The following is a 27,757-nucleotide window of genomic DNA, read 5'->3' as shown; positions in this document are numbered from 1 at the left end:
GTTTTTGAAATTATTGGCGCTTGTCGTGCTAGCTATGAACATGTATAAGCTTGGCTAGCAAATTTATTTTCCTAACACGAACGACTTGTTTCTCATTGGAAAACGTTACCGTGCTAATGAACCGAAAAACGACGGTTACTGACTAAAAGGTAAGACATAATAATAATCCCCACAACGTGTAACCGACATGAAGACGCTAACTTACCGTTGGAAATTGTGTGAGAGCTAGCTAGCAGGCGTTAGCCAACCCTGCCAAGTTAACCCCTTCACATTTCCCTTAAAGCTTTAAGATTGTTATTTTTTCTTTTGTCTTCTTTTTTAAACCATTTGACAGCTTTCTATAACGTGTCAGCTTCGTCTAGGTCTTCACTGAAGCGACAGTAGACATTCAAACCTCAGACACCGTTTCAATTAATATGCTAACTTTCTTTTTCTTTGTTTTATTCACATTTCCTCAAAACACAGTCTGGCATAGTTGGTATGTTTGAAAACTAAAGTATTTTGACAAGAGTTTATAATACAGTTGTGTGAGCTACAGCATTGTTAAGCTGCATAACATGAGTTTGTAGTGATTGCCAGAACGGCAGGGCTGGCTTCATATTCAATCCTTTCACCTTTTAAAAGCGTCATATTGCAACATGTGACTCAATTCATATATTTACCGTCTGCTAATATGGTAAACTGCACTTAACTAACAGTAAAACAATAACTTGTATCTAACCTCTATCGTGACTTGAGAGGTACTAGTCCTTAACTGTTAGACAAGATGTATAATGTCATTATTAAGCCTCGTTGTTTAAACGTAACGGTAGATTTGCTTATCTGATTTTAAAAGGAGAGAAACTGACTCCCAGCCACTGTAACGTTTGTCCATTCGTTTTCTTGTAATCAGCAGAAAAGAAGCATGGAAATCATAGTTATCTATGCAGTGATAGGGAAGAACACACAAACATGGCACACCCAGTCTGAACATGTGTGATTTGTGTACACTTAGTTGCCAGTTTATTAGGTACACCTGGCACAAACAAATGCTCTTTTATACAACAGAACAAAAATAATACGCAAACCACTTTTTACCAAAGACAAAATATTTTATGACATATATTAGAAGATTGTGTGTGTCACAATACAAAACAAAATAATCAACATTGTACTAGGATTTATTGCAGGACTGTTGTATTAAAATACATCTCCCACCCCTCATAAAGGACATTTGTGGTTTACAGTAATGTAATGCTGACCTGCACTAACAAAATTTTTGAAACCATGCCCTACACAACCGGTAAAACAGCGAAACGTGCCTGCTTGGTTATGTGATGTGTTGAGATTTTGTTATTACCTGCAATGTCATTAAGGAGAAGCTGAGACAAACCTTTCAGGGAGGCGAATTAGTGACTTAAGTTATTCAAGTCAATTTTAATACACCTGTCTCCTGTCCATTTTCCCCAGTTCCTCTCTTGGTTTGAGTGATTTAATCAGGATTAAACATTACATTGGTGTTTTCATTTTATAATGTGGGAAATGCAGTTAACCCTATTCTTTTGTTTTGCAGCAACACGTCAGTTGATGCAGGGTGACCACAATGGCAAGTAATGTGTGCAGCCATGTAAAGGTGGTTGTTCGAGTGAGGCCAACCAATGACAGGGAGAAGCGTGAAAACTGTCGAAATGTGGTCCAGGTTGTTGATAACCACATGCTCATATTTGACCCCAAAGAAGAGGACATGTCATGTTTTGGGTCACAAAGAGTACGAAACAGAAACATCAACAAAAGGGCTAACAAAGATCTCAAGTTTGTTTTCGACCATGTCTTCAATGAGAACTCTACCCAAGTTGACATCTTTGAGAACACCACTAAAGTTGTGTTGGATGGGGTAATGAATGGATTTAACTGCACAGGTAACATGAATATATGCAAGCAGTGTGTTAAAATTAGAAATATAAAAAACTATATAGAAGTTTTGCCTTCCCTCGCAATTTTCTGCAGATTCGACAGAAAGGAGAGATGATGTGACACTTAATTTTCTGCATGTATTGTTTGTTACGCCTTTCCAGTGACCGAGCTTTGACTGTATACAGTCACTAGCTTCACAACAAAAGCAGCTACTCTGCCTGACTGTGGTGGTTGAAGCTGTGGCTGTGATATGGTTATTGCTCGTAGTACAGCTGTATTTGTGGTTGTATTGCTGGTGCTAAGGATAAGGCTACGTAGCTGTACTGTACTTTACCCTCTTTACTGCTACTATTAACATCAGCAACGAAAGCATTGTTGAGCCACATGGGATTTGAACACATGGTGCTTCTATCACACATGATAGATGTTTTACCAATACACCACAGGAGTTAAAGAACATAGCAGCTTCATTACAGTCTTCAGCCACCACAACTATGTCAGTTCAGTGAATACAAACAACTCCTAGCGACAACAGCAGCCAGTTATAGATCTAGGTTAACTAGCTCTGTAGCTCTGCTAGTTATCTATCTCACTCAAATTTAGCTTACCATTATTGATATAAATGGTCCATCATAAAGGTAGGATTTATTGCAGGACTGTTGTATTACCCCTCATTAGTTTTAGCTTCCTCATAAACTTGCAACTGAGAGTATAGTGGACACAAAATGTTTACCACTTAGCTTATCTTGATTGAATTGTACTGTGTATACAAAATTTTTTGAATTGTATTTGTTTCATTGGTGTGAGTTTAAAGCTTGTCATTTTGATGGGGTTGAGACCGTATTACATAATGTAAGCCCACTGTCAAATCTAGGCTGATCAGAACATAATTCTAATCAATTAAGCTCATTTAAGCATGATAAGCACAGCTTTTCTGGGCCCCATTTCAAAAGGTATATTTGATGCTTTCATTTTGTCATATTCCAAGTTTTCACATTAGAGTTTGTGGTTGTGTTGTATCCAAAGCTTGTTTAAAGTTTAATGTTGCGATAAGCGTTCATATAATACAGTGTATACGCTTTACTTTAAAGAGATGTCATTCAGTTGTTTTTGATTAAATTGTTTTTCAATTGCAGTGTTTGCTTACGGTGCTACCGGAGCAGGCAAGACACATACAATGTTAGGTTCACAAGATGACCCCGGGGTCATGTATCGTACCATGAAAGAGTTGTTCAAACGCATGGATGATGCCAAGGAGGAGAAGGTGTTTACTGTTGCATTCTCATATCTTGAGGTGAATATTTTACTTTTTTATTGTTTTGTTTTTTTGTTTTTTTTTTCAGTTTGTTTTCTTGTTGTCATCTGTATTAGTGCATAACCTGTGCATTTTTGTGTTAATGTGATCCTCAGACTTTGAAAGGTTTCAGCTGCAATATTCTTTGAAAGTTGAACCACATTGCTTTTGTCTAAAGGCACTGCAGCATTTACACATTGCTTTATTGGCTTTGAAACATTTCACTGTTAACTCTGTGTGTTAACCCATACAGAGCCTTAACCTCACCATACATGTTTATCTTGGCAAATCTTTTTGGTTGATTTTAATGGATTTGCCACTGATCACCATTTATATTTGTTTGTTTGTTTACAGGTTTACAACGAACAGATCAGAGACTTGTTGGCTAATGTAGGCCCTCTTGCAGTGAGAGAAGACAGTTCTAAAGGAGTGGTTGTGCAGGGCCTCACACTACATCAGGTTAGTAGCAGCATGTATCATACACATTCCCCCTAGCATCATAGAGCTTATTAAAGGTAAATACCGGTGTCACTGCAAAGTCAATTTATTACACTCAGTCTAATTTCATTTCCCTTAATTGTTTTTGCAATACATAATGTAATGTTTTTAATTAGAAAATCATATTTTCTAAGTCAGTAGAGGTTGTATAAGAATAAATGATAAGAATTGTGTACCCTGCAAGCATTGATATTTAAAAATGCACTTTCTGTGGTAAGACATTACAAGAAATGATGTGAGGGAGATACCATTTAGGAAAACAATTTTCTCAAGCAACTTCCTTTCTCTTAATGAATTGGTAAAAAATTTAAAGGTTGTGTGGACATGGTTATTTTCTCAAACAAAATGATTAAATTAGCCAATAAATAGTTATTTCTAAAACTCAATTACTGTTCTATTTAACTAGGTTACATATACAAACTATTTAATGTTGAGCCCCCTCACTGTTCTGTTGTTTTTGTGTTCAAGTGCCCTGCAGTGGTCCTTTTACTGGCTCACGAACCATCTATGTAATCTTTTTCTCTTTTTTTTCTTTCTCTCTATACAGCCCAAATCTGCAGAGCACATCCTTGAGGCTTTGGATTCTGGCAATCGAAACAGGACGCAACACCCCACTGATATGAATGCCACCTCTTCCCGGTCCCACGCTGTATTTCAGGTATATCAATCCAATCTTATTGAAATCCCAAAGGACAATTAGGTTGTAGCATGATGTCATGACTTAAAATAATAAAACAATATAGAATAGACAATAATTATCAAAGTAAGAAACATAAATGCAAACGCTGAACTTTAAAGTGTTTCTACTCAATTTCAAGGATGCTGTTACTAATATCTTCAGTTTATGAGATAATAAGAATTTAAAATACCTTGTTTCACTACAAACATCTAACAATGCATATTAAATTGAAAATTTTGTGTTATTTTTTTCAGATTTATTTGAGACAGCAGGACAAAACCGCCAGCCTCAATCCTAATGTCTGCGTTGCCAAAATGAGCCTGATTGATCTGGCAGGGTCAGAGAGAGCCAGTGCCACCAACGCGAAGGGTGCACGTTTGCGGGAAGGTGCTAACATCAATCGCTCACTCCTTGCCCTAGGAAATGTTATCAATGCTCTTGCTGACCCAAAGGTGAGTTTATATTACCCTACATATTCTGAACATAACATAGAGGGCTGGAAAAGTAACCCAACAGTTTTTTGGATAAATGTGAAAACTTACCAGTGTTCTAAACAGAGCAAAAAGTAGGTGCTGCGGTTTCTGGTGCACTCCATGCGCAAGCTGCAGGGTTATTATTTTCAATGCACTAAAGAAGCCCCATCATACAAAATAATGGAAATAAAATAAGGAACAGGAATTGAATTAACCAGAGTAATATCAATTAATATTTTCATGAATGGTGGTTATGTCAATGTAATTTTGGCATTAGGTCCAATGATTGCTCTGGTCATAAAATAGTCAAACAATATGCGTCAACAGTTTACATGTGCAGCCATTGTTGTGAATATTGTTCACATTTCCCAAGAACATTATGCTCCAGGACCAGGTTGCCACCCCTTCCAAAAAACCTTTAAAAGTTTGGACTTGTTCTCTAGTAATAGAGAAATCACTAGAAAAGAGAAACTGGAAAATATGGTCTCCCTTTAAATATTTAACAGTGTTTCACATTTTCTGTTGGCTTGGAGCAATCTCACATGTGTCAATGACAGCTGGAAATTCAAATTAGGAATCTGTTAACAAAAGAGTTAACATTCAAACAGTGTTGTGTGCTTGTTGAAACATTCAGAATCTTGAATTTTGAATGCACAGAAGACACCCCCTGGTTAGCAAAGACAGCTGCACACAGTGGTATCTGTCAGACTAGAAAGTGAACAAAGTGGTTGGTTAGCTTGGTAACAAACGAAACACTACTCTGCCTAAAATTAGTTAGAATGATGCTTTACTCAGAAGCTTTTGAAATAATGATATACAGCAATTAACAAATAAGATAAAGTCAAACCAAAATTCATCAGTTTGAACCAACAAAAGTAATGAAATACACACTAACATTTAATAAATTAATAATTAGTCAGACTTCAAAAGAAAATTGCAAAGAAAAAAAAAAACATGAGATACAGTCTGGTGGGTATAGTTTAGATAAAGAATCTTGGATTCTGTGTCGTCTACATTGTTGTATTGTAGTTTGGGTTGACTAGGTATGGGCTGTAGGTTTTTATGTTATGTTTCAGGTATAAGCAGTGCTGCCACTAAACAGTAGTTGAGAGTTTTATGTCCCGTGCCAAGTTACAAGCAAAGCAGTAAAATGCAAAGAAAAGTGAGATATTATAAAAAATAAATAAATAAATAAAAGTTTGCATATGATGAGAAATATCGTAATATTCGATATTATCAAATTCGATATTAATGAATATTACCCTGAACCAAGGTCTGGCATTACTCTCTTCACTCAATCAAACTACAGATGTTAATACCATGTATACAGATAATCTGACAAAAAATGTTTATAATAGTATACTGTCATTCTCACAGTTATAGGTCCTTTAAAATGTATTACATTGAATGTGTCCAGAGATAGGCACTCGTACATTGCATTGCAGATACAGTGTTCAAATGCAATGAATGTGCATTTTACACACGCATCACAAACTACTAGCAGATGAAATGTTTTGTATTTAGTATCGGTCTTATGCTAGTATTCTTCTTTTCAAGAAATCATCAGTAAATATAGATGTTCTTAAGATTATTATGGTTATAGGTATATTAAGTTGACCACAAGCCTCCATATAAAACAGAGCCTGGGAAGTGGAGAGTCAACTGAGTATTTGGGTATTATTTCATTCCAGTTGCATACATTAACCTGTCAAGCAGTCTTCTCATTTTACACACGCGTCTCAAGGGATGAGGCGCAAGCGGGCACCATGCATTTAGGAAGTGCTGTGCAAATGTACCACAGCCATGTTGAAATTTGATCCTTCTTCAACAGGTTACTTCAATCTTGGGTTAAAACTGTGTTCTTTCATGGACACCGTCCAGTTACTGTTAGACCCTGTTCACCATTCTTGAGTGTTGCAGTTGTGGACTCAAGAGTAGTTTGATCTGCTCAGGCTACAACGCCCACCACTAATCCCCACTCCTTCTCCACCCTAGCGCCATGGTTATTGGTGCTCCAGTGTTCACTGTTGGCAGACAAGGAATTCATGTTGTGGCCATTGTTTACAGGAAAGAATGTCCCCACTTGTGTCTGGGCTGACATGCCTTTCGTTTGAGTGAGAAGAATGCCTGCTACTTCTGTTTGGGCTGTTCAGTATGTCATCTTCATGCTATGCTGCACAGAGGTTTTTGTTGTAAGTTGTTTGCCTAAGGCAATGTCCAAGCTAATGCAGATACATTTTATGACACATCCTTTCTCTCCATGTTGGCCTTCCATCCACACAAAGCCAGTGTTTCCCACCCACAAAAATGGGGCTTTCTGAAAATGTTGTAAAAAGTGGATACATTTGATATTGACAATCTGACTTAATGCTTTTTGAAAATGCCGATATGTGGTTGCCAACATTTTTAGACATGGCTCCTTGCAGCAATGTTAAGAAGAAGCAAGCTTTCTGTCATCTGTCATCAACCTGCCTCAGTAAAATCACCCAAAAAGGGTTACATTATTTTGTATGTGTTATAAATGTAACCACAGAACTGTGTTTGTCAAATCTTTGTTTGACTAATGGAGTCAAAACGAACATTTGAATAGTGAAATATGTTTGTTTACGTTTACAAACAGACTTCGCTAAAAGAATATGTTTGAATGCCTGCTCTTATTAAGAAAGGAGCTTTTCCAAATTGGCACAGCTATCCTGCAACTCCCTGGACCTGACATGAACTATAACTAGGGTTTTGAGTCTAGATGTAGGCTTAGGGTTTTTCCAGGGAGAAATGCAGGCACAGCTGCGAACCCCAAAACAGATCATTTTACACTCCTTTGTTGCTTAACTTTAATTTGACTTTCTGCAATCGCAACGCTCATGAGATTGTGACTCGTCTAAGCAGCTGTAGTTTACCTAATGCCATTATTACAGACTGAACGGTTACGACAAACCAGCTGCAGAGAGACTCCAGTGTAGTACTGTGGATGGATGGTCCCTGTTTGAAATCTAAAATGAACACTCCATATTGAATTTTGTTCCCCTTTAGGTTTATTGGTCCCCACCAAACAGTGTAATGTGACTAAGCTTCTCTTGTGGAGCTTGTCCAGATGGAGAATGCATATTAAGGCACATCTGACATGTGTGCTCCTCTGCATACCACAGAAACTTTTTATTTCTTTCATTTTGATTTGTGTCATGTTTCAGAAGAGGTGGATTCCCAGAATCTGTATTTGTTCCTTTCCTTTTTTATTTGATGTATTTTTCTAAGTAAATGGAATCCTGAGAGTTTTTCATATTTTCTGAGTTGCTTGCTTGTGTACACTTTAAGTGGACCCAAATATCCAAAATGGTCTTATTTCTTGGGCTAATGTCAACTGTTCTCGTTTGTTTCAGAGTAAGAAAGCTCACATACCGTACAGGGACAGCAAGCTGACACGGATACTTAAAGATTCCTTGGGAGGCAACTGCAGGACGGTCATGATTGCCAACGTTAGCCCCTCATCCAAGTCATATGATGACACCCACAACACACTTAAATATGCCAACAGGGCCAAAGAGATTAAGTCCTCGGTTCGTATTAAAGTTTTTCATATTGCTTTATAACTGTTAATTGTAAAATAACTGCTGTGATTCTCACGCTATAAATGTATGAATTCCTTTTAAATCATTACACTTTCTCTCTACCCTTACCTATCAGCTGAAGAGTAATGTTGTAAGCCTGGACAGTCACATTGGCCAGTACGCAGTGATATGTGAGAAGCAACGGCAAGAGGTAACATGAAACAACCAACACTACCATGCTGAGTAAAAAAAAAAAAAATCCAGAAAATCTGGAAAATTGTCATACTTAAAATTCTTTTCTGACATTTATTCAAATGTTCTATTGCATTTCTAAAGATTCTACAGTTGAAGCAGAAACTAAAGGAATATGAGGAGAAGAACATGGTGCTTGGGAATTCTAACATTAACTCTTCCCAGAAACAAGCAGAGTTCAAAAGGTAAGCATGCACATGAGTGTGATTCAGTGTGTAATCCAACACATAACAGTACTTGCCTCTTTATGTGTCATAAATCCTTTTAATCGTTAACATTGTAATTGGAATACAGGCACTGATTGCAGGCAGACAGACCTGCATTTGCAAGCATATTACACAGTGATGATAAATCCATGAGACCAGTGGTTTTTACAAGTGATACTATTGCTTTAGATCCATTATAATTTATAATGAAGTAGATCAAGTGACGTAAAGTATAATTAAGCATGCTGGTCTAGGTTGTAGAATCAAGAATGATATTTCAAAACCAAATATTATGTGTCTTTATCTATTTATTTATTGCCTTTTATTGGTGCATGAAATATTCCAATTTAGCAATGGGGTTTTATCAGCTGAGCTAGTCCCTATAGCAAGCGTATTGGTTAATAACTACCTACTTTCACATTAAGAAGACACACGTGAGTTTATATGCTGACAGTGGCAGTCAGTACTTTTCTGTGGCATGTTTGAAAGAGCTCTTTTGAATCAACCAGTGCAGCCCAAATCATTGGATTTAAACTGTTGAAAAATGGGTAGAACTGGGGTCTGTGGTGTTAATTCTCAGTGGGATCAGCAGAACTAGCATCACTTTTAGATTATATTGGGTAGCTGTCTCTGAGTTTAATTCAGTGTTTATATCAAACATATGGCTTAATTCAGTGTTTTTAGTTAAACATATGGCTTAAGAGAGGTAACAGGCATAAACTTGCCGTTTTGTGTAGACATTGGTTGTGCAATTCTTCACACATATATACATATACAATGGGGTCAAAAAGTCTGAGACCACTTTTACATTAACTTCAACTGAAAAGTGCTCTCAGACTTTTGGACCCCACTGTACATATATTTAGAGTATTGACTTATAATAAAGCCAGTTCAATTTAGATAAGATGCATTTGAATACTAAAAATACTCATATCTCAGTTTCCCTTTAACAGTCATGTAGTTTTATGTAGTTGTTGTTATATCATGACCTATCATTTGACAATCAGTGAATTTTCTTACACTTGTGTAGGTCATTGTTGTAGCAGACTAATCAAAGTAGCTACCCAATTTTTCCATCTCTTCCTGGGGGTCCCCAAAGCATTCCCAGGCCAATTGGGATATATAATCCCTCCCGTGTACTGTGGGTCTGCCTCTGGGTCTCCTCCCAGCTGGACGTGCCTGAAATATCTCCGCAGGGAGGCGTCCATGTCGAATCCTAATCAGATACCCCAACCTCCTGAACTGATTCCTTTCAATGTAAAGGACCAGTGGTTCTACTTCAGTGTCTTTCTGGATGTTTGAACCCCTCAGTCTGCCCCTGAGGGGCTTAAGCACCCTGTGAAGAAAACTCATTTTGGCTTTTTGTGTCCGTGATCTTGTTCCTTTGGTCGGTGCCCAGAGCTCACGACAGTCTGGTGCAACACCTGTGTTAGTTCCTATTACATACCAATTCACCATATATATAAAGCCAAAGCAGTTCTGCGTGCTTTGATCAGTAACACAGTGTCACTGTAGATATCATTAGTTGAAAATGCCAGGTGCTGTTCATTTATTTGTTTGTGCTGCCATGCGCACACACTGACAACACAGTGCATTAGTGGAGTTTTTGACAGCTGACCTACCCAGAGTATACTGGAAGTAGTACAAGTGCAAATGCTGCTAAATTGCTAATAAAAGCCTTGATCAGTTCCCATACCTTGTGGAAATCAGCTCACACCATCCTTAATTTACCTGATTGTTTGTGTTACAAGTTATATGTGTTACTCCCATGAAATGGGTACTTGAACCTCCTGGAAAACTGTTACTTCCTGGAAAACCATGCATCTTCAGTGATGACCTAATGGACCAGCGGGTATAACAAAAGTCTGGTCAATCAAAAAACTCATCACAGTTGTTTTTCAGCATTCTCTTCATCTTTCTATCAAATTAAACTGCCTTTCTCTCCATAACATTGGTATTTCACCAATGTGGACTTTTTTTCCCACATTTTCTCCTGATATGTACTAGACTCAATGGACCTGTACAGAGCAGCTGCTTATGGAAAATATTGATAAACAGTGTGTCAGTAATTAATTGAATTTACAGACAAATTAAGGTCACGGAGCAGTACTCTAGCTTTAAATTCAAAATAAGTAACCTTTGTTCTTCCTTTTCCTTTTTGTTGTACATTTGTATGTACATTACTGCCATGTCCCTGTTAGGGCTGGATATTGCTGCTGATCTCCTTGTTTGTTTTCAATTCACAAAGTCCAGAAATAATCTTAATTTGATTCAGTGCTTGATTCAGTTACATCAGATAAATACCAATGTTGCATGAAAGGCTTCTCAGAATTTATCCTGGGAGCTCACATTTCTTCTGCATTCTACAAGTGTGCAAAACTGTTCTTTCTTTAAGATGAAATTGTGCAGAGTGCACATTATAGACTCAATTACAAACATATTTTCCAGTTATAGAAATAAAATTATTTTCTTTGGAAACTGCAAAATGACAAAAACATGGTCCATCAATACTTTTTAGGCATATATTTGTATAAAAAACCTTCAACACTTACAAAAGCATCATCATTCTGCATATCTTGTACAGCTAAACATGGACTGTCAGTATCAGATGCATCAACTGAGTACAGCACGTCCACTTTAATTATCACTTTGAGCACAGACTTGGCAGAAACTGAAAGTCTGCCCACTAATTCATCTGCATTGTTTGTGTTGACAACACATCAGCCTGATATCTGCAGACAGCTGGTTAGCTAGTATTAGCTACCCCGCTACCAGTGTCTGTCTGTGTCTTAGATGCCATCTCTAGATTCCTGTAAACTGCAGCGGTTCTCATTGACTATTTATTCATGTCACAATTTATGAGACTGCCATGACTCAAGGTGGCCAGCTATCATCTAAATTTCTTTTTAGCTTAACCTTTTTTGCACTTTGTAATAACTTGATTTCCACAAAATAAAAGATCCATCTCTGGACTGTAAGAACTGATATGAAATCATTAAAATGAAAATTACGGCTAATCGTAAAATCTATATATTTATCCAGTCCTAGTCTATGGATACATTTTATTTGTCTTTAATTGAAACAGGATGACACACTTCAAACATTACTCTCGGCTGAGCACTGCTGTTTTTCAATCTAGCTATCTAATCAGGGGCTGTTTTACTTCTTGGATTAAAAACCAGATGTGCTTTGAGGCTCAAGGATTAGGCTGAAAAGCCGATGGTGTTGGCAGTTTTGTGATTGGGGGGAAAAAATGCCAATTAAAGTTAGAGCATCCCCATTTTAATTTTTTTTTTTAATCTGCCATAAATATACAGTAGGTGCTTGTGTATAAAGGTATACTAGTTCTTGATAAAACTGATATAATCAACATTAGCTTAACTATCACATTTTTTTTTTTTTCTTCTTTTTAGATGTGGAGTTTTCATTTTGATAATGACAGCTGTGTATTTTTAATTCAAATGATATATACGCATTTATTTCTTCTACATAAATCAGATCAATCATATCCCGTCTAGTCATCTTGAAGGCATACAGTGGCATCTGTCGGGGTATTTGGGTTGGGGGCGGGGGACACAGAAAAGCTGAATGAGTCTCACTCCCACACATTTCATTCACTGGCATCAGAATTCACAACTCGCACAGTGAGCAGCTCTGAATAGAGGCTGCACGCTTCTCACACTATTAAAAATTCAGCAGTCTAGCAAGGCCACGACGTCTCCTACGTCACTGGAGTTACATTGAAGAGTGCAGTCACATCTCAGCGACAGCTCTCCAGTCTTATTTACCTGCATGCCTTTCCTGTCTCTCCTCCTGCTTTAACTCAACTAGACAGCCACTTGCATTCAATCTGGATATCACCTAAATTCTGTTCCAGGAATACATGTATACATCATATAGCTAAGAATATCTTTCTAGCTCAATTGAAACAGAATAGGCATCTTGTGGAAGCTCTAGATTATATTAATAGCCTGACTTAATAATTGACTTGAACCTAAAAGCATCATTAATTCATTTTGGTAAATAATATTAGTCATGCAAACATTTGATGTAATTAATTGGTATACTTTTACGTCATCATAATTAGTTGTATTACTGTATTTAAATGTTTTTAAACTGGTTCAAATGTGTTGATAAAACTATTAAATATCTCACTATCTATTTAGGAAGTGTTAAATACTTGAACTTGAATAAGTGGGTTCTAAGAGCTCTTGGCACAGCAATAAATTAAATTTGCTCCTTACATGTGGCACGGGATCTTCTAATCACATCTGGCTTGAATCCCTGTGGTGATGGTGATGTTTTATTGGATTGCATTATACTAAAAGGTGTTTCTAATATTGTGTCCCCCTCATGTACGTGAATCAGAGTGGACATAACAAAAGAAAACCTTTCAGTATAATACAGACCAAAACAACATGACTACAGCCTCAAAAATGACCAGAGTTGAATGACTGCCTCTCTGACAGCACAAGCAAAAAGTGAGTCTTTTAACCATAAGATTTAGAAATATATTTACATAAAGTTGTTTTGTGACAGTTTGGCCCATATTTAAATCATAGATTGTTCATTTAACTGTAAAAAGGTTGGGAATGCAATAACATGCTTATTGATTTTATGAAAATAAATACCCAAAGTGATTTTGAGACCATTTATATTACTTGAAAAGTTTGATATTAATTTTCTTTTAGGTTCAAATTTCCTAATGCAGCCTTTTATAAGGCAAATCTTGTAACATTTGAACATCACTCTTTTCTCCCTCTCTCGCTCACTCTCTCTCTAGGGTATCAGAAGCTCTGCAGCGAATCTTCTCGAGTCGGGCCGAAATCAGGAGAGAACAGCTGGATCTGGAGAGACAATTGAAGGAGAATGAGCTGCGCCAGCGCTACAGTGAGGAGGACAACCTGCAGATCCAATATTTCTGTGCCAAAGAAAAGACTGAGAAGGTAGCTGATGCTTACACTGCTATCCACAGATTCCACCATCCCCGCAGAAAAACAGCTGCTGAGTCATCGTTTCACCTCTCTGTTCTCCATAGTTGTCTTAGCCTCTCATTTACGCCACTAAAGGACAGGGTCACTGCTCCCCAGTTCCTGGCTCTTCTCTGCTATTTGAGTGTTAGTCCCTATGCAATTTAAAGTATAAAAAGTGAATTCTCTGGAATTTTGGTACCAAACTTTGCAGAATGGTCCAACCTTACCCAAAAACAAACTAAGTGTGGGAGTAATTTTCTGAGAGCGGTGCTAAATAATCTGCCTTCATTTTAAAATGTTTATCTGAAATCCTGAATCTTGAGATAAATTGTTTCAGACTTACCTCTCCAACAATGAATTCTTAGCAAACAGAAAAGAATTTAAATTAATCGATATTGCTAGACTGGTTGTCATGTTGCGTTTTGCATCTATAATTACTGTTATTTAGATCACATATATAGTTGATAATATGCATTACTAATACTAGCACAAACAATAGCTGATTCACAATATCACCTATATGATCTTTTGTTATTGCTTTCAATAGGCTACTTGTAAGCATGAGCGGAAGACTGCCAGCTTACGTACTCAGCAGCAACACATTTGTAAACGTTTGAAGGAGGCAGAAACACATTTCTTGGACAATGACGGCTGGCTTCATCGTGTTGAGAATGAGATGAAGCTGCTAAAGTCAAATGATCAGACTTCAGAGGTAAGTGGAACTTATTGACCATTTCACATTAATCATTGTTGAAATACAGCGCAATTGTCTCAAAATTTTGCATTTTTTGTTGTGACAGACACATTTTGTAAATTGATAGTAAATAGACTGTTTAACTTTCATCTTTTAACAACTGCATGTAGAATCAAAATATATTTTTTTATATATATATATATAAAATTCTATCGTCATTCTTGATGATTTTGCCTAATTGAAATTGTTGTAGCCATGTTTTCACAATTTCCCGCAACACTTTGCACTGACATTGTTGATGAAGTAGTTAAATTCGTGTCATACAAGTAGAGGCAAACAGTGAGTAAAACAGGACAATTTTAATGTACAGAGTTAAAGTAAGAATTGAGCATGATTTAAATATAGAGAAAAACTTTACAATGTGGTTACATCCATGAAAACTCATTGCTTGTAATTGTATTTAGTTTTTATTTATTTTATTTATTTATTTTGTTTGTTTGTTTGTTTGTTTATTTTGGAAGGTAGGCTGTGCCTCCACTGGTGTCGTGACAGTCTTTGTTTTCTTCCCATCTGTTCTCCCAGTAATTAGAACCGTGCTCATTTTATTTCTTCAGCTCACTCGTGGATCACTGAAGAGAATAAATCAATACCCTTTACTCATCCCTCACACAGCAGCCAGTTACCTAAAACCATGTCCATGTTATTTTTTTCTTCTTTATCCTTTCTTCCAGGAACTGACCCAGAACTATGACGCACCCACCGGTCAAATGTTCTCTCTGCTGTTGTTTCATAGTTTCTTTACGTCAGAGTGTTTTTTTCTTTTCTCCCCTCCCTTACCCTGAGCAGACAGCTGATGAAACAGTGATGAAAACAGAACTTTGTATCTTATCTCTACTATACTGACCCCTAACCACCTTTTGTTTCTTCTAATTCTGCCCACCAGAGTGCTAATTCAATATGCTGATATGTTAAAGGCTATCATTTCTTCTCTCTGACCTCGCTTCTCCCACTTGTTCAGGTGTTAGAGAAGGACCTATTTTGCCACAGACTGCAGCTGCAGGTAAATGATCTCCAACAACACATCAATCAGATGGTCAAGCTCACAACACTGCAGGATCAAGAGAACAAGCGCATGCAGAAGTAGGTTGACAATACCTAGAATTAAATTATTACTCATTGCAACTGAAGAACCTGTACTTCACCTCACTCTAACCCAGCAAAACATCTAAATGTAATTTTTCTATTACATTTCAGAATGGTTAACATCTTGTTGCCAGCATATAGTCGACACTACTGTGCATTGCGTGGAGCTGGGCTTGTCACAGCAGCAGATGAGATGGAGAACCATGAACTAGAGCACCTTGTGTTGAGAGAGAGAGGCGTCGTTTGGGCAGACCAGGAGGAGGTGGGGCAGCAACTGAAAGGTGAAGGGACTGGAGTGGAATCACAGAAGACAAATGAGACGGGAAACATCGGGCTCCACGGCGAGTTAGCACCTGTCCTGACTTTCTCACATTTGCTATACCACCAGAGTAGCCCCTGCAGTAAGTTATCATACTATTATCATCTTTTTTTTCTGTTTTTGTTTATTCAGCATACATTTAGATGGTTTGTTTAGGATAAATTACAAAACTAGTGAATGCTTGCAAAGTTAGGTGTGGCAAATTATGAGCATTTACAGTATTGTCTGACCAACAGTCTAAAACTTGAAAAGTGTTCAATTTATAATCATATAAAAAAAAAAAGAAGAAGAAAACAAAATCAGGAACTGCAATTTGGCAAATATTAGCCAACACTAATTTGACAGTCACACATCAGCCATCAATCAGTTCTGACTTTTCTGGACAACACACAAAGTTAACTGTGGCCACATGTAACATGTATAAAGCAGGATCTGTAAGAGGTTACCAAACCAAAGCTTGATCTACTCTTGTCATATTATTCAACTGACGGTTAATTCTCTACAAACAACAACAATACAAATATTATGTGGCAGGTTAACATATGAGATTAAAGGCAAGTATACACATATGATGCCCAGATATAAGATCAGTTTTTTGATTGTTTGAAATATATTAGTCAGGTAACTCTATAAGGCCCAGTGTATTTGGCATTAGTCCAGTTCTGGTGTGTATTGTACGACCCATGAGATTGCACAGTTCATTTTTAACTGTCATCTCTGCATGACCTAGCAGCACCAGTCCCTCATGACACATAAGCCATGACAGACAGTGGAGCATGAACCAAAGCTGGCCAACAATACTTAATTACTATGATAGTGTCTGTCATTTGTCAGGCTGTAAACTCTGCAGCTGTGCCTCTCTTCCACAGCTGGTTTGTTTCAGATTATATCTCAATTAGTACCTATTTGAAAGTGTTTTTTGTTGAATTTCAATTAAATTCATTTTCAGTTATACAAAGAATTTGATGACCCCAGAATGTAGATATTAGCGTCAGCTTCCTCTGGGTCAAAGTTTAAAAGATTGCAAGATGTTTTTATAAGACCCAAAACACTCCAGGTTGACTCAGTGTTTTGGGAATTCATTATGAATGAAACTGTGAACTGTTTCTTCTGACTTCACATCTATGCCATGTTGCATCATGCTTTGGCTTTTGCTTGAGATTTCATTTTCTTGAACATTTCACAAAAGTCAGATTGACTTTTCTGTAATAAATTACATAATTTGTTTAGCTGATTGAATGTCTCTACAGTCTGCACAATGAAAAGCACTTAAATCATAGCAATTTTAAGTGTTGGGAAATGTTTAACCTTAGCAATTCTTTACATTTATTAAAATGTTAAGTGAATACTGTTGAATGACTTTAAATCTCCAATCAAACAAGTAAAAGCAAAAGAGTAAGGTATCACCTTTTAGACCTTAAGTGATAATGTAACATTTTCAATGACAGAAAACCACATAATAAGGGCTGCTGAAGCTTTTCTAGCTTTCTGTGTTGTTGTAATTGTGATGATGTGTTGATGTTGCTTCTACTTGAATCTCTTTATGATTTTTTAATTCTCAGGTGCAGAGGGCCACACAAAAAGAACGTCATTGTGCAAAGCTGTTTCATCACCAAAAGGTAAATCTGCTCTCCTCTCTCCCCTGTCTTGCTCACATACTGTAGTCATTAATCTAAAACCCCTGCATCCATGGTAATCCCTCCCACCCCTCAGTTATTCACCTTTTTGCTCTCTCCTTGTCATCTTTCACTCAATCCATCACACTTACGCAAACCCACTTCAAGAGACAATGCTATGTTTTATTGAAGCAGAACACAGAGATCATAAATTTGTTTTTTAATGTGCCATATGAATTTGAAGTTGTTCTTCATATGTACAGACTTTCACTTTGCCATGTTTCTTTTTGTTTGCTGAACATGTTTGTTGCATTTTAGCTAAAAAGAACTTGTTCAGAGTAGTAAAATACACAATAAAAATCAGACATGTAATATAATTAGATTTATAGTTGTGCTGCTGACATTCTATCCCAGCCAAAACTTGAATAATAAAATGACGTGAATACTCACAACCGGTTTTATAGAGGGAAAACAGTACACCAGGAACCTTTGGGGAAATGTAACACAAAAACCTTTGTGAAATATTGCAGTTTAAATTGGCTGTAATGATATTTACTGCAGGTGGTCTACATTTCATTGAAACATATTGTGGGAAATTTAACTTTTGAAGAAAATACTTCTTCCAGATGACCAGAGCTCTTTGAATGGAAATTAAATATGAACGCACCAGGGAGTTTGTCGCCACTGCTATTACATTTCACAGGAACTTATTATAGTAGGTGAATTCTGATAGAGTATTTAGTTTTGGAAGTTTTTCTGATATGAAAAGCCCTACTTCCTGTATGGTCTGTCCGTTTGACCCATCTTTATATCCTACGAGTCAAGCCAATTGTTTTATTGTTTTTTCCACTTGGTCATTTAGCGTTGTCATAACTGTGCTTTTCTTTGCCAATACATCTATGGTCAACTATTCACACCTGCACACATTCTAACTGTAATACTATGAGGACGTTTTTTTTTTTGTTTTGTTTTTTTTACTTAAATGGCCAAAATGTGCCTTCATTCACTTTAATGTACCGTTTGACACACCTACAATAAAACATTGGGTGGATTTGGTATTTGAAAAATGCTAATGAATAATTTTTTCTTTCCACTAATACAATAGTACTTACATTAATCCCTGTTATTAAGAACAAAATTAATCAAGGGCATAAAAATAATATGTTAAATGATAAAATTTAACAGCAGTGGACAGGTGTACATATTATAGCTAAATGTGCCTAGTGCAAAAAGATTTATGTAAATCTTTTGTCAATAATATATACATAAAATGCATTGTGATTGGTTAATCATCATAGCTCATCCTGCAGCAGCACCTTATGAAATAATTTATTTGTCTAAGCATGCATCCTATTTTCATGCACCATACATGCAAGAATTTTAGAGCCTTAACAATAGCTTCATATTGAATTAGCATATAGTGATGATCAGTATAATTTATTCAGCCTTTAAATAACTGTCTCGTTGCTGTTTTCCCATTATTGGGAACGTTCAGCCACAGTTTGATCTCTCTAATAAAATCATAACTCTGTGCATCCTCTTCAGTCATGCATTCACTGACTCACACCTGCATCCTTTAAAACCACACTGTCCATCTTAATTTCAGTCTAGAGCTACCAGCCTTAGGTACAGCTTAGTGCATGTTGTGCAGCAGTATTGGATATGCTAAATAACTGGTCAATTGCTGACAAAGTCCAAATTATATACAGTTGAAATGACAGATGTTTTAATAAATAAGGCTTTTATTTAGCATTTCAGAGAAACTGCTCTGATCTTATCCTGATGCTGTTTGTCAGTCCCTTACTGCTTCCTCAGCTCTTAATGGTAGTCACTGCAGCATGTTATGAGAAATAGCTCCACCCTGCAGCTTGCAAAGCCAATCAAATTTCATCGGTTTTAGAAAGGGTTGGGGTTTTGAAAGTGCATTAACTCTTTGTGGACTGCTTAATAATAGCAAATCACACAAAAGTGATCTCTTTGAAGGAACATTTCTCCATCCCACAACTCACTGTTGATTATAACATTTCCACACATGCATTTATAAATAGCTTCACGATTTTTCATTCAGCTTTCTCCCACTGCCCCCGCTATGCTGTTCTTTTTATATCCTATTCGATCTTCCACCCCTCACTTCTCTTTTCTCTATTTTTTCCTCCCTGGATTTTTGCTGTGCCTTTTGCTTCAAACGTCTGTTAGTCTGGCTTTTTCCTCCATTCTACTTTTCTTTCCCTCCTATCCTCAAATGTTTTTCTCTGTGTCTAGCATCTAACCCTCCCAATCCCTCTTGAGCTTCATTCATGAAAATGCAGATCCACAGCAGGGCAGGAAAAAACGTCAACAGACGTAAACTCCCCTGCTCCACCAACCAGAAAAGGCGCACTATAAAAAACAGGCAGCAGCAACCAGGCGACCCTAATTCAGTGCAGCCTCCACCAGAAATAGCAACTCATGCATGTATTAATCCCCTACAAGCCAAAAATATGTGATTGAAGGAACTCTGCTGCCATTTATTGCTGGGAACAACTCCTCTGCCACAGAAAAAGGCTATTTATCACCGTCTCCTCAATTGATGTGCTGTCTGAAGTCTGACTCACATTTTCTAAATATTGCATTTTGATATTTAGGGTAATGTTTAAATCAGTCATTCACCTTTGTATTAAGTGTTCTCACTTCCTTTATGTGCTGGCATTTTTCCTTTTTAGCCCCCTCAATAACCCCCACCACACCTGTGCAGGAAATGCCACGAGTGTAATGAGATCCTAATGTGATGCAGACACTGTGATTCAACCCCATTCTGTTCTGCTGTACAAGTTTTTGTTGCTGTCATTTTTTTAAAATTAAGATGGATAGTGTGAAAAAAAATACTGCATGAAATTTCACATACCAATCAGTATGTAAATGTATCATTACATATATATATTTTACTGCTTCAGTTTTAGTGTTTCAAATTAATAGTGCTGAGAGAACCAGACAGGTTCATAATCACTCAGGCTAAACATAGTATATATATAAATATTTTTATTTTATAATTCAGCATTAATCTAAATGCAAGAAGTATTCTGTGTAAACTTCGCATTTTATTACAGCTGTTTTAAAAATGAAATGACCATTTTAGTCCTTTTAGGAATATTCTTTCTTGAAATAATTACTTCTAATTAATGCAAGTTCAACCAATCAATATTCTGTTTGGATTTATTAACTATCTGCTAGCGCTAGCTGTCTGTCATTATGTGATAGATTAGATGATATTTGACTGCTATCTAGCTACAGTATGTGTGATTTTTGACGCCTAAATACAATTGATAGAAGTAAAAGGCTAGAGTTAAGCTGTAAACAAACTACACCACAGTTGCATAAACTTGCAACTTGTAGTTAGATTTAGCATGCTTACCTCTTCTTCTACAAAAGCATTTCCTCCTACAAAGTTAGTAATAGTTTGCAAAAGCGCGAGCACAACGATGCTAGGCGGACTGGTGACTAGATCAGCTTTCATATACAGTGTGATGACATTTAACATCCATGTAAACCTCTGTAGTCTCATTTGGCCACTTGTTGTCTTGTTAGCTGTCAACTGGCCTTTTTTAGGAGATGTAAAAGTTTAAAGAAATCACGATTGGGGTATTTACTGACGTATTTTATGTCATAGAATAAAAGTGAAAATGACATCATAATGTTTTGCAAAAACATTTCTGGCCATTATTCAACGCTGCAACTCAGGATGGGGAGATTGTGACCATATTTCCTGCAATTTGGCTCATTGGCAGAGGCATACAACTGCAAGGCGGGAATTTTAGTTTAAATTGCACCGTGTAGCCTAAGGCTGGCACTTCAGCGCTTATTACAGAATACTGATTGAGTACAGGGGACGGTATCATTTGGAGAGCGATGATTTACTGTTGCCCTGCTTACATTTTATAGTGATTTAATTTGCTTTCACTTTCAAGGCCCTTAGTTATAAACAATTCATTGATAAATAAATTTCAAAGACGGCTGTTTTGAAATAATGTAACATTATGATTTGTTAATTGCTTCTCAAGCACAAAAAATGAGTTAAGCCAAAGTCTTGCATATAGTCTGACAACTGATGACCAAACAGTGATTGTCAAATGCATATTTAGTTGTTAATTGTTTATCAAGTCAGTGCAAGTGGCACAACCTTTCCATGTGTTTACACATGTGGGCCTCCTGTCTTCCTGCAAACCTCATGATGGATGACACTGCAAAATGTTCTGACCTAAAGATAACAGTCAAAATTTCAGTCTGCTTCAACAGCACTGTGTGGGTGTTTTTATCAGCATTGACTGACAGTGCCAGGGACACAAATATAGAAATTTCTAATGTAAAATGACCAAAACTGTTAGAACTTTGCCAGAATTTTTTTTTATGTTCATGTTGGAACCCATCACTCATAGAAAGGAGCTGATTGGGCTTCATGGGCTTTTTATTAATGTGCATTGTCAGTTATGTTGAGTTAATTTCATTGCTGCTTTGATTGAACTATTATTGATGGTTTGGATTTTCAGGTGGAAGAAATCAAACAGATATGAAACAGGAACCATGTCCCAGAATGCCCTTCAGGAGAAATCTGGCTGCATCACTGCCACCGCAAAGCCCCCAGATCGTCGCCAGGGCCCAAATGTTTGAGGAGGACGTATTCCCACTCCAGTGCACACCAGAACCTGCTCAAAAAACTGTTCAGGCCCTGCCGCTGAGCTCCACTAGCGCCATGGATCCCAACATGACCTTTGAAGTTCTGGACAATGATGATCAAACTGCAAGTAATGCAACCATCATAATAAGCAGTGGTAGTCCCTGTCAAGCATCAAAGTCCATAGACTTCTCGGGTTACAGCCAACCACTCCAACCTCCCACGGCCAATGAGGGGAACCAGATACCTACCAAAAGGTTAGAAACCAAAAGTCATATAACATCACAATCTAACTGCAGACATACATTTTATCAGTCAAATTGAGAGTGAAAAACTTCAACACCTGGCACAATGTATCAGAACCATTTGTTGCACATTCTTGTCTCCTGTTTACCAAAAGAAAAATATCTCAACATGCACTTTTAAGCTGACTCCTTATCAAAGAGATGCAGAACTATACCAGTGAATAATGTCAGCATTAGGGCTGTCACAATATCAGATTTTAACTCTCATGATTATCATGGCCAGAAAGTCATAATAACTATAGTACCGCGATATCAATAGAAAATTGGGGGAAAATAATAATAATAATAAAACAAACAAATTCACCTTTAACTTTGTTTATTGAATCAGTTCCGTTCCAATTTTAAAAATGATTTTAAAAAAACATGTCTTTGGCTGTCCACTGAGAGTTTCAAAGCAATTGTGTGAAAGATGTCTATGGTGACTAGACCATTCAAAGGTGGTAAATCCCCCAAACATTATTCAAAACAAGACGGAGACTAGAGTGCAAATAGTATAAGTATTCTCACCAGCAGAATGTTTCCAGACTGGAACATTGGGCCAAGAGGCTTAAGTCAGCTGAGCAGGTCCTTGGTGTCTTCAGCTGGAAGTGGCCAACAAAATAGGACACATTTCAAACTATAGCAGCAGAAAGGATTTGTGTTGGAAAGCTCCTCCGAGCAGAGGAGCCTTCACATTGGCATGTTAAGTGTGTATCATTTTATTTGTTGGACAAATATGTCATTAACCAATGTCAAAATTATTTATATATATATATATATATATATATATATATACACACAAATCAAATCGCTTGAAAACATCTGTGCTACCAGTCAAATATATAGAAGTTGTTTTTCCTCAAATACTAAAGCTCAAGGCTAATCCAGACTTTATGGGAGCACTTAGCACCTAGTAACTAAGTTGGTCTGCAACGGACAAGCCAAATCTCAAAGGGAAACTGTTGCATTTAGATAGCAAGAAAAAGCACTACCTTTTGTAAATATTTAGACCAATATATAGGCCATTGTAGATGGTGCTAACAGTGTAAAGATGGAAGCAAATTTAGAGTAAGAGACTCAATGACTTCAAGAAGCTTGGTGCATTAATTTACCCTGGCAACTGTAGAAAATACCTTTTTGGAGCTGCAATGTGGATGAGTGGCAGTTCCCCAGGCAGGGTTCATGCAAAGTGTAGCAGACAAGGACACTAGAGAGAGAAAAGTTTAAAAGTGTCGTGTTCGGGAGAAATGGAAAAGGGAAAAAAAAAAAAAAAAACAGCAACTCTAATATAACAAATGTAGAGACCTGGCTAAGTAATAGGTAAAATGTTAATTGCATATGGCTGATTCCAGGTTATGGTCAAAAACATTAAAGGTGATACCGATTTCACCAGGTTGATTTCTTCCCATCATTATGTTGTGCTTTTTGATGGCACCAGCAACTCGGTCACATGGTCAGTTTCCAAAATGTTGGTTCTGTACTGTGCTCATTTTGGGATTGGCTTTGGTGCTTCAATTTATCCACAATTATGTGCTTGTTAATTTAAATCTGAGATCAACAAGTATGGACCTGCTAGAGGATTTAAAGCTCCACACTGATTATAAAGGCTTAAAAGATGTCTAATATAACTTAATGCTAAATCCACCCTTGCATGAGCTGGGAGTGGTAAAATCTGAAACATGCAAGTGTATTTAGGAACATAAGAAGAGGAACACCCAAATCTAAAACACTCATTCACTCATTTTATAACCGGAAACGCCAGTTTCAAAATTATCTGAGCAAAAAAGTAGAGTGCCTGTGCATTGAAGTGAAGCATCGAATATAAAAAGTACACTTTGCTATTGCAAAACAACACAAACAAAATGTTATAGTGATACGTACTCATCTGAATTTGAATACAAAGGGAAATGTTTCTAATTCCTGTGTGACATCCAAACTGTGGAGATGTCACGGTAACATGAACCTTTGCTCTGTAGACAACAGATCCCGTCTTTACAAGAAGTGAGACGAGCCAACCCTACCTACATGGACATGACATCTGCTGCGCAAGGAAAGCGTAAATTTAACCGGTAATGTGCCACTGCCCTTTTCTCTTATATTCATGTAAATTGTCTTATTTAATATACCTGCAGTGTACTTTTTAAGTTGGTTAATGTTTGATTACTCTTTCTATTTTTCTATTATTCCCTGTCTGTTTCCTCGTTTCTGTTTCACTTTAGCAGCATCAGAGAAGAGTTAACACAGGGTCTCTCTGCACCAAAGCGTATAAAGAAAGACCCCTCAGCGGCCCAGAGACCACTCAGAGTGCATCGGTTTGCTGGTAAGTGTGGACACACAAAAAAAAAAACTGCTGAAGAATACATCCACACATTAGATACAAATTACCTACATAGTCATCATAATTGACACTGCAGTGTCATCATCAAGAGTACACACGTACACCAAATATTAGTTTTATTATTTTAAGCACAACTATAATGATTTTGTTTTCTATGCTTTGGATTAAATTCAAATTCAAACATTCAAATTGTACCTGCTCCATGTGAGGCATGCTTTTCACTTTATCATTTTGTGAATGAGTACATGAGATACAAAACTAGCTGTGGGAATGATGTGAATGGATGAAAGTGCCATTTTTGCTCTTTAATCGACACTCAATAATCCGTAATGAGAAAGTGAAAACATGGTTTTAGAAATTTTTGCAGATTTATTATAAATCAAAAACTGAAATCTGGATTGACAGAAGTTTTCAGACCCTTTGCTGTGGCACTCCATATTGTGCCCACATGCATCCTGTTTGCTTTAATTATCTTTGAGATGTGTGTAGAACTTGATTAGAGTTCACCTGTGGCAATCTGAAACGACTGTGCATAGTTTAGAAAATCCCACACCTGTGTATATAAGGTCCCACAAGCAACACATTGTTTGGGGACAAAAACCAAAACATGAAGTCCAAGAAACTCTCTGTAGAGCTCTGTGAAAGAATTCTGTCTCGATAGATCAAGGCAAGGTTATAAAATCATTTTTAACTCTCATAGTGTTCCCAGGAGCACAGTGGTCTCTAACTGTGAAAGAGAAGAAGTTTGGAACCAGATTAGGCTGTCCAGCCAAACTGAGTAACCTGGCATGAAAGGCCTTGGTCAGGGAAGTGACCAAGAACTCAACTGTCATGGCTCTACAGTGCGAGCATTTCACTCACATTGCAAATACAACTAAAAATAGATGCGAACTGAAAAATGTATTTAGGAGCGCCATGTGTGAATAAAAAACAAACAAAAAAAACTTTCTTTCACATCATATCAGTAATTTAAGCTTATAGACTTTGTATTTCTGAACCATGACCTTAAACATTTGTTCAGTATCAACATCGTGATTACTGTCATAAATACATAATTATTAAGTAGGCTAAATACCGAAAGAAATAATTAAAAACCTCAAGTACTTTTTGTATTCAAATAAATTAAATATTTTTGCTTGTTAATGTCTCCTCATATCCCTTTATTGGGGAAAAACACATTATTTGATCAATTTTCATTGCACCCTTAAAGTTCTTTATGAACTCCTTTTTTAGTGTAGGCACACAAGTGCTCTGTGCAAAAATGAGCGTAGAGCCCTAACTCTAACAGAGCTTCAGAAGTCCTCTGCAGAGATGGGAGGATCTGCCGGACAGACCATCTCAACAGCGCTCCCTAAATCATGTCTTTAGATGTCTAGATAGACACCACTTTGGCAAAATCCAAGCAGGCTGTCATATGCCTTTTACTTGAACAGCATTTAAAGGACTCTTGAGAGCATGAGGCAAAAGATTGTCTGATCTGATGTAACAAAATTTGACCCCTTGGGCAGAACAACAAGCACTGTTTCTGGTGAACACCAGGCACTGCTCATCACTTGGCTAATACCATCCCTACAGGGAAGCATGGTGGTGGCAGCATCAAGCTATAGGCGTGCTTTTCCGCAGCAGGGACAGTTAGAGTGGTCAGATGAAAAAAAGCCACATAAAGCGTGGTCCTTGGAAAAAAAACCTGCTCCAAAGTGTACACAACGATTCACCTTTGAGTACGACAATGACCCGAAGCATAAAGCCAATACAAAGCTGGAGTGGCTTCAAGACAAGTCTCAGAACTTCTGTGGAGAGACCTGAAGATGCTTCCCATTTAATCTGACAGAGCTTGAGAGGATCTGCCAGGAAGAATGGGATAAACTGCCCAAATCCAGGTGTGTAAAGCTTGTAGACTTAACCAAGAAGACTCAAAGCTGTAAGTGCTGCCAAAGGGGCTTCTACAAAATACTAAATTAAGGGTCTGAATGCTTTTGTAAATGAAGGATTTGAGTTTTTGATTTTTAATACATTTGCAAAATTGTCTCAAAACATGTTTTCACTTAGTTGTTATGGATTGTTCAGTGTTGATTTGAAAAAATAATATATATATATATATATAAAATACTGCATGGTATGTCAGTGTCAAAGCTGTGTTCATTCTTGATACTAAGCCTTGTTTGGTGTCTGTACTCAGGTTCAGAGAACAAGCCACGGAGAGTTGTGAGGAGCATTTCTGAGGGAAATCTCAACCTCCTCGAACCTCAGAAATCCAAGTCCATTTTCTATAAAACATCTCAACAGTTCAAACGAGTGACCAAGCGGATGTAAAGCAACATTATGTTCAAATCAGGCCATTTTGCCTTCATAGACATTTTCACTCTCCACCCTTTTCCGTCCAGTTCATTTTTAAATATTTTTCTCAAAGTCTAAAAAAAAAGTGGTATAGTGTAGGTTTCTCCAATGCAAATGCTAATATAATCAGTTCTTATGTTCTTTGATTCAGACTCACACTGTAGTGAAATTTTACTTGACTGTATATAAACATTGTATTGTTATTGGTCATCTGTTTAGACTATTCAAACACTTGTGCGCAAACTGACAGCAAAAAATAAAACATTTCCTGTGGATGCTTTGTGTTTTACATACATTATGCACTATAGCTATTCTCTTAACTATTGATTGGTCTTGTGGGTGACTACATTTCCCAGGGCAGCTATTATGAGAGGCAGAGAGTACATGACCTCAAATAGAGGAATGCCTGCAAAAAAAATAAATCTGCTTTATTCTGAGCTGTTTGTGTTTTAGTTTCTTATTCTATTTTTCTCTTGTACAGTTAATAACATAGGGTTATAGATATTTTATTATAAATTGCCTGTAACAGAATCTGTTTTTCAATAAACTGCCCTCTAAAATTTTA

General features: G+C 37.1%; 1 protein-coding gene across 2 annotated transcripts; it reads left to right on the top strand.

Annotated features, from left to right (window-relative positions):
- The first annotated feature begins 3 nt into the window (after positions 1–3).
- kif18a (kinesin family member 18A) lies at positions 4–27,757 on the top strand. 2 transcript variants are annotated; one of them, XM_056375321.1, is made up of 18 exons: positions 4–149; positions 1,553–1,898; positions 3,030–3,187; positions 3,542–3,646; positions 4,233–4,343; positions 4,619–4,816; positions 8,215–8,391; positions 8,519–8,593; positions 8,719–8,819; positions 13,624–13,786; positions 14,361–14,525; positions 15,526–15,647; positions 15,762–16,051; positions 17,532–17,588; positions 22,109–22,490; positions 24,494–24,586; positions 24,740–24,837; positions 27,035–27,757. In XM_056375321.1, exons 2-18 carry the CDS (start codon positions 1,583–1,585, stop codon positions 27,166–27,168), a joined length of 2,745 nt encoding a protein of 914 aa, XP_056231296.1. In that variant the 5' UTR covers positions 4–149; positions 1,553–1,582; the 3' UTR covers positions 27,169–27,757. The 2 variants fall into 2 exon arrangements, with proteins under 2 accessions (XP_056231296.1, XP_056231234.1); XM_056375259.1 differs by having other exon boundaries at positions 24,737–24,837.

The sequence above is a fragment of the Seriola aureovittata genome, chromosome 1 (genome assembly GCF_021018895.1).
Source record: "Seriola aureovittata isolate HTS-2021-v1 ecotype China chromosome 1, ASM2101889v1, whole genome shotgun sequence".
Taxonomy (NCBI): Eukaryota; Metazoa; Chordata; class Actinopteri; order Carangiformes; family Carangidae; genus Seriola; species Seriola aureovittata.
This window is presented reverse-complemented; position numbering and strand designations above follow the sequence as displayed.